This window comes from Parasteatoda tepidariorum, chromosome 4 (genome assembly GCF_982258835.1).
Source record: "Parasteatoda tepidariorum strain Cologne lab strain chromosome 4, Ptep-v5.0, whole genome shotgun sequence".
Lineage (NCBI taxonomy): Eukaryota > Metazoa > Arthropoda > Arachnida > Araneae > Theridiidae > Parasteatoda > Parasteatoda tepidariorum.
In genome coordinates, this window is record NC_141758.1 from 14,448,223 (window position 1) to 14,456,918 (window position 8,696).

General features: G+C 29.9%; 1 protein-coding gene across 1 annotated transcript; it reads right to left on the minus strand.

The window, feature by feature from the left end:
- Positions 1 to 4,098: 4,098 nt before the first annotated feature.
- Positions 4,099 to 7,990, minus strand: LOC147810736 (uncharacterized). The gene is made up of 2 exons (XM_087162055.1): positions 5,352 to 7,990; positions 4,099 to 4,105 (listed from the first exon to the last, which is right to left on the minus strand). The coding sequence occupies exons 1-2, from the start codon at positions 7,988 to 7,990 to the stop codon at positions 4,099 to 4,101; spliced, it is 2,646 nt and encodes an 881-aa protein (XP_087018181.1).
- Between the last annotated feature and the right edge of the window lie 706 nt (positions 7,991 to 8,696).

Genomic DNA, 8,696 nt, shown 5'->3' on the forward strand with positions numbered 1-8,696 from the left:
CCTATACAACTGAAAAAAGGAGGAGAGGGAAGGGAGAAGGGCTAAAGGCATGAAACCGGTCTCTCCCCAGATGGCGTATTCGAGTGTTGCGATCGCGAATCAGTTACTTGTCCCATTTTTTCAAATATTTAAATTTAAGAAAAAGACTTCATTTTTAGATAAATAATTTTAACTTTATCTTTAATTTCAAAAAATAAATTAAACTATTAGATTATGAAAAAAGCAGATATAAAAAGTACCTACATATTTGTATATTTAAAGTTAAACGTGTGTTAATATTTTTTTATTAAAAATATTACCTTGAAAAAACCTTTTAAGTGCTTTAACGGGTAAAAAAATATTTTCAACTTCCTTCATAATTTATTCAAAACCAGCTTATTAATAACATAAAGCATGCAACTGCATTTGAAAAATAGATTCTTACAGACTATGCTATTTAAATTTCCATCTAATTTAATTTCATTAAATATTACTTTTTGAAAAAACCCGCTTAAAGTTCTTAATAGCAATATAAAATTACCGATTCAAGTTTCTTCAACTTTATAAATATTAAAAACTTAATCATATAAAGCATGCAAATCTATTTGACAAACTTACGCTACAAAATAAATTACATAAAATTAAACGTGAATCAATAAGTTTTAATAAAAAAAAATTTTTTTTTAATAGAACCCACTTAGCATCCCAAGTGGGGTTTTTCAAGGTGGGCCCACTTGTTGAACCCTGATAGAAAGTGCAAAGTAATTGAAAAAAAAAACAAATTTTTATTCCGCGAATACTGACAAATATACAGTTTAAAAATAAAATAATACAAAGAAATTAATTCTGTCAGCATATTGTTTAGGTATGAGTAAGTTTTCAGAAAAGTTTCTCTTTATAACGAAATTTTTTCCTTTGTAAAAAAATATTCAAAATCACTGAATTCAGTATACTGGTATAATCTTATCGGAACTATAGAAAGAGCAAATCAATTGAAAAAAAACAAACTATATTTTAATTCGGCGAATACTAACAAATATACAGTTACGTACGAAAAAGATTAAATGCAATTCATAAAATTTGTTTATCATTTAAAGTAATGTCAAAATATAAAACAAAATTACTTTTATGTACTTGCAAAATTTACTTCAGATTGGCGAATTTGGCGTAGAAAATCATACTTTTAATTCACGGTTAAAAACATAACACATTTATAACATAAACTTCTTTAATGGATAGAAACAGATTTATACTTCTTATAAAATAACTTTAAAATCAATACTCAATTAAAAACTCACCTGAATTAATATATAACAAATTAGATACGCTGCTTCGTTACATAAACTTTGCCGCCATAATTTTTTGACTTGTGCTATCCCATAACCCCATGCGGTTGCTGCCACCTGATTGGTTGAATTGTGAAGTTGCTTCAACACTTTCGAAGAGATGTGAAAGAGTTGAACAGCAGTTGATCCAACTCCGATAAGTATAGCACACCTATGTTTTCGGACGGGGTTGTCTTCAGAGTTGAAGTTGGGGTTGAGTTGAAGGTTGAATTGAATGAATTTTCGCTATGTGTGATATGGCCTTACGACTACAAAATACTACATGTCTTAAGCGCCCTCTATAGGACTTTTTTGAAATCTTATGCAGGCGAAAACTGAGGCAGAGGATTATTATTATTATTATTAGCATTATTTTTGTACAGCTCTAGTGCGACGTAAATTAACAACAACAACAACAATTAGCATTATTTCTAGCAGACGGTTTTCTTTTACGACGAAACAAAAGAAGATATTCTTTATTTCGGTTTTAATTTGTAAATGCCGTGTCAGCATAAGACGCGCGCAATTTTTAGTAGTCCAATCAAAAATAAAATATAATTCTCTTGAAACGTCAGATAGGGCACGTTCCGATATGCGCACCGGTTACACTGGTTTGCAGCACCGACCGTTCCAATATTAAAACTGGTTACACCAGTGCACTGCACCGATCGTTCCTTTATTCGAACTGGTGTCACCAGTTACGCAAGGCCGGATTTACATATAAGCTAAATAAGCTGTAGCTTGGGGCCCCGAGATGGAAAGGGCCCCTCAGATCCCACTTTTCTTCTTCTTTTTTTAAAGTTTTATTCGGAGCTGGGGCCCTATGAAGCCCATTATAATTTTTTTTTCTTTTTTACATTTTCGGATGCCTTTTAAAATCTAATCGAAGTGTTTAAAAATATAAAATAATTGCTGGCTATACACACTTTTTATGTAAATAAAAAGTAACGTATTAATTTCTAATTCTTTATACTATTTCTAAGTTCATAGCATCGAAATATTTATTTAGATACACAGAAGAAAATTAAATGAATTTGGTATACTTAGTTTAATTGCATTGTTTTATAAAAATAATTTATCTGTAATATTAATATTTAAAATAAGTGTAGAAGTCAAAGTGTGAAAAAATAGCCTTATTTCCATGCTTGGATTTGACATTCAAAGCTAAGGTTCATTTTTAGCATTTATGTCTAAATAAATAGTGCGGAAGTATTAGAACGCAAAATAACTCACTGAGAAAAATTTACGACACTTCTCGCAAAAAAAGAAGAAAAAAAAAAGCAATTTTGGAAACAAAACTAAAATATATGGTATTTAAATCATTCATTTGGTAATCTTTCTGCTCACAATGCAACAGTTTATCAAAAATTCTGTTTTTTAAAATTATAGCTCTTATTACCACACATTTAATAAAAATGCAGAACTAAAAAATAAAATTTACCTAATTAGTGATTATTATGCCAGGCTCTAAGGCAGCGGTTCCCAATTATTATTTATGCTTCCCTCTACGGAACCCTGAATAATGGCGGAACCCCGACATTACAATTAATCGTTATTAAGGTAATGTGAACGTTATATTCTAAAAAACGACAATTTTTAAAATATTTAATTAGAGGAATGAAGATTTTTCATTATTTTATCATTGACAATCTTAAATAAGGTTTTATATCCGACATTTAAATTTGCAGTCCTTGTGCTATATCTAATCTATTTTTGAATTTATTTTTGGTGCATATACAAAAGCTGAAAATGAATAAGATAAGCCGAATTATAGTTTATTTCTAAATGAACTGAAGAGACTAATTATAAACGCTAAAAATGATAATCTGGAAAGCACTTTTCTTTATAAAAGAATATAGTTATTTTATATTGATTTGAAAAGTGTGGTATGAAATATTAATATAATATTTTATAAATGCTTATTCTTTTCCTAATTTGTTCAACATTCAACATATTGTTTTTAGAAATGTATTTTCATTTAAAAAATGCCATTTCTATTTAATTGGTATTTCGCTTCAAATAATTTAATAAAGGAAACAGAAATATTATATACGATATGATTTATATGTCGGATCTAAATATAATCAGAGCTTATAGAAGAACTAACTAGAAGTTATTAAAGTATTCATCCCCGGTTATAAAAAGTACTAATTTACTCTAAAATCATAAAGTTCCATAAAAGGGCAGTTTTGAACTACTTTCCTAAGGTATCATGATAAAATTAAAACACATTTACTGCCGATGGCAAAAAACTATATTTTTAATTATGTTAATTTCATGAGAAGTCATAACCAGATCACTATTGAAAAAAACTATCCTGCTGTATTTTGGTGTTCCCATAAATACCGTAAATTTTACTATATTCTAATAGTTTTGACCATACCTTCTTTTCTCAGTGTGGTCAGTACTGTGATTCACATTTCATAAAAGGTACTGTATTGTCGCATGTGAAAAGACATTTTTTTCTCAAAATTTCGGAGAGCCTTCTATTTTGACACCAAATTTTGACTAAAATTTTTTTCAAAAATTATTTTTTTGCAAAATTGAAGGGAAAAAAACACGTGTCTAAAGGTTTTACATAAAGAACATATCCGGAAATTTTCGACAAAATCAAGAATGTCGAGTATCCAAATGAGTTAATTTATTAAATTTAAAAAAAAAATTTGCAAGTCAGGTGTGTATATTTGGGGCTGAAGATTATGAAATCTAGCACGAAACTGTGAGATCGTGGGTTCCATTCCAGATGATGACAGTTTTTTTTTTAAAATTTCCTAAAACTGAAAAAAAGTTTTCATTATTTCCTAAAGTATGCAAAAACTAATAATTTAACAATTATTTAAAAAACTAGAAGGCTCCTCCCTTGTACACTTTGCTCACTAATCCTCGTGGTTGCTTCTCATTAATCAGTGCAGATAAGAGGAAAAACGGATCTCGGGGTTTTCAATCATAACAAACGCCTTTTAACATAAAATATATTTAATAACAAGAAGGATGATGATAATGGTACAGTGGCATGGAGAAAACTGATTAGAAACTAATGATTTTACATTGCTGCGCAGAGCGTCATCTATTGAGTATTAGAAATTATAATTAACAAACTTCCCCCCGATGAACTTTTAGTTCATAACAATTTAGTCATTTCATATATTAATCAAAGTTATTTTTCTCAAATGTAAGGTACCAATATTTAAAATATAATATAATCTTACCTTTTTACAATATGAGCCCTTCTTAATTATATAAAGATTATAATGCAATAATATTAATTGAATTCTTAAAATAATATGTTTCATGAGCATTAGTTCAAACCTTTAACAAATAAATGAAATTACCTTAACCTTATAAATGAAATTATAACCTTATAAATGAAATTATTGAAATTTAAGTAAATATCAATTGATGAAATTAAATTATCATATCATGAATAATAAATCAAGCAATTTTCACAACACAAATTCTTTCACATGCAAAATATTTCAATTTTAAACAAACATGCATTTAAACAAGAAAATATATATGTATGCATATTTTCTTTAAATCAAAAAAGTTCAAATAATATCTTAAGATAAACTTAATTTGTAAGTTAAATGATTATCTTAAGTAATATTGTAAAATAAAATGTTCAAATAATAATAAATGTAAATTTAAAGTTCAAATAGAATGTTCATATTAATTTAATTGTTCACTTCTAAATTATATAATAAATTTATAGGACGTTTTATTATTGACGTATCTGTTTTCAAAGCACATGCTCTTATTTTGTTATCACGTCCTTGAAATGTTTCCACAATTTTTCCAAGTTTCCACATGCTCCTTAGAAGTTTGTCATCATGAATCAAAACAATATCATTTACCTTAAAATTTTGATTACCTTTATCCAAATTTACATAATTGACAGCTCTTAAATTTAAAAGATAATTCCTTTTCCATTTCTTCCAAAATTGATTTATAAGTCTTTCTCGATATTTAAATTTTTTAATTATCATTTTTTTGTCAATCATGCAGTCAACACCGGATAACTTGACTGACGGTAAACTTATTAATTGCCTTCCAAGTAGCATGTGGGATGGCGTTAGAGGAAAAGTATCTGGAGAGTCTGTAGTCACGTAAGTAATAGGCCGCGAGTTAATCACAGCTTCTATTTCACATAGAACTGTTTCGAGTTCTTCACTAGTCAAAGATGTTTTCCTCAGTAATTTCCGAAGAATGATTTTCATTGAACGAACCATTCGCTCGTAGAATCCACCCCACCAGGGTGCTCTTTCAACGATGAATTTCCACCTTATTCCCCTTGAGGAATAAAACTCACTCACTTCAGAACTGCTCAAAATAGTCCACATTTTTTTCAATTCAAACTCTGCTCGCTTGAACGTTTGAGCATTGTCTGAATAAATTACAGAACAAAGTCCTCTTCTGGATATGAAGCGACGAAAAGCAAGTAAAAATGCTTCAGTTGTTAAACTGGAAACAATTTCCAGGTGTATCGCTCGTGTAACTGCACAGGTGCATAGCATGATGTAAAACTTACTGTCAGAATCTTTCACAAATAAGGGTCCAGCAAAATCCAGGCCTGTAACTGAAAATGGAGGTGACTGTTCTATTCTGTCCTTAGGAAGAGGAGCCATGATTTCTCTTCCTGATCGAACATTGAATCTTTTACATAAGACGCATTTTCCAATTATTGACTTAATAAATTGCCGACCTTTCGGAATCCAAAATTTCTCTCGTACCTGTGTTAGTGTGTCTGAAATACCAGAGTGTAGGATCTTTTCGTGTGCTTCTTTCACTAACAGTTCTGTAAATTTAGTTTTTGATGGTAATAGTATTGGATGTTTTTCATAATAGTTCAAATTGGAGTGCTGTAGTCTTCCACCCACAAGTAGAATCCCTTTGTCAGAAATGAACGGATTTAAGTCTCTGATTTTTGAGCACTTCTGTAAATGTTGTCCTTCCTTTAAGCAATCTATATCCTTACTGTAGTTCTTTGCTTGTACGTGTCTCAACCAAAGGTTTTCAGCTTCTTCTAATTCTTCTGCAGTTAAAACATTTTTGATTCTATCTTCTTTCTTCACTCTCAAATTTGTTATAAATCTTCTAATCCAGGCTGTTATTCGGTAAACCTTCTTAATAGAACTAAATTTGTTGATATCGAAAATTGAATCGTGAACATTATTTTCACTTGCATAATTAACTGCAATAAATTTCGATCTCTTTTCTCCATCTACATCTGATCTTCTAAAATTTTCTTCGTTTTTCGGCCATTTTTCTTCGCTTAATGTCAACCATGTTGGTCCATTAAAAATAGTTGCACTTGAGAGCAAATCATTAGCACTGCATCCTCTTGATATGATGTCAGCTGGATTATCATTTCCCTTTATGTACTTCCAATTAGTAGGATCTGTTAAAGTTTGGATCTCACTTACTCTGTTTGAAATAAATGTCTTCCACTGATTTGCATTTCCTCGAATCCAACTAAGGGCTATGGTTGAGTCAGAATATAGTATATAGTTGTTATTTATTTGAAACACTTTCCTTAAAGTATCCAATAATCTGGAACCTATAAGAGTGGCCATCAGTTCCAATCTTGGTAGACTCAACTTCTTCAATGGTGCAACGCGTGCCTTTGAAGTAACGAAGCTTACGTAAAAATTTTGATTTCTTCCATATCGAATATATGCAATCGCTCCATACGCCTTCTCACTTGCGTCACAAAATATAATTATCTTATAATTCCCTACTTCAGAACAGCTATCTTCTTCATGAAAATAATATCTTGGTAGTGAAAGTTCCTTTAATACATTTACTTCTTTATACCATTTTTCCCATTTCAGTCTTAAAATATCTCCGAATTCCTCATCCCATTCTAAGCCTTGTTCCCATATTTCTTGAAGAAGAATTTTAATTCTAATCGTGAATGCTGTTATATATCCCATTGGATCAAATAATTTCGATGATATGCGTAATACGCTTCTCTTAGTATTTTTCACATTTTCCAAAGAGTCAATTAAAGAACTTAAATCTAAATTAAATTCATCCCTTAAAGTATTCCAAATTAATCCTAAAACCTTTAAAGGTACTGTTTCTTCACTAGGATATTTTTCAAATTTTGTGTCTTGCCATTTTTGGCACAACTCCTTAGAATTACTCTTCCACTTCCTAAGATTTATTGATGCATCCTTTAATATTAATTTAGTGTCCCTGGATAATAGTAGTCCATCTTCAATCGTATTTGTACCAGTAATAAGATCGTCGACATACAAATTTTCATTTAAAACCTTACAGGCCAAAGGATGAGATTCTTTATAATTTTTGATATGATACTTTATTGTTCCAGACAGTAAAAATGTTGATGATTTTACTCCGAAAGTTACGGTTCTATTGCGAAAAACCTCAATTTTCTTGGGAGGGAATTGCTCTGACCAAAGAAATCTAAGATAGTCCCTATCATGTTCATCAATTAGCAATTGTAGGAAAGCCTTTTCACAATCAGCAATTATTCCTATTTTAAACTCGCGAAATTTTAATAGTAAAATTAAAAGATTAGGGTTTAGATTGGGACCCGATAATAAGTTATCATTTAGAGAGTAGCAATTTTTTTCTTTAGCCGAAGCATCAAAAACTATCCGTAACTTTGTAGTTTGTTTATCATTTCTAATTACTGGATGATGAGGTAAGTAATAAACCATATTTGGAACTATTGATTTATCATTAACAGGTTCTATTATTCCTTCCGATAATTGTTCTTTAAAAATACTAGCATAATTATCATGCAAAGAAGGATTTTTATTAAAACGCGATGTTAAACTAATTAATCTTCTTTTAGATAAATTAAAATTGTCAGAAATGTTTACCTCATCTTTAAATGGTAATTTAACTACGTATTTGCCATCCTGAAATTTTATATTTTGTTCAAACTGTTTTAAAGTTTCTTGCTCTAAAGGTGTATTCTGAATTTTATCATTTATGCCTAAGCTTTCAATATCCCAAAATTTCCGTAACTGTAAATTTATATCATCACAAGAATTATTTTCACTAGTTAATTCCTCACAATTAAATTTTTCCTTACAATAACACAAATTTTCAATGATAGAGTCATTTTTTAAATCTGAATGAGTAATCCCAGTTACGCTTCCGCCGAGTAATGTTTCGACATAAAACAAATCTTTAGTCAACTCCTTTATGTACCCAGTGTGGAGTTTCCAATAATAATCTGTTCCAATTAATACATATATCAATGGAATTTATTCCTTTCGAAAGACATAAATCAGTAAGCGCAAAATCCTCAAGCAGCAACTTTATTTTATTATTATGCGGTGGGAAAGAAGCACGTGTTATGGTACTTGAAACCAATAATTCGAACTCTGACCTTCGAGTAGGATATTTTTTATTGCT

What these genes read in the sequence shown, in the direction of transcription:
- LOC147810736 (XM_087162055.1), bottom strand. Translation starts at nt 7,990, where the DNA reads ATGGTTTATTACTTACCTCATCATCCAGTAATTAGAAATGATAAACAA.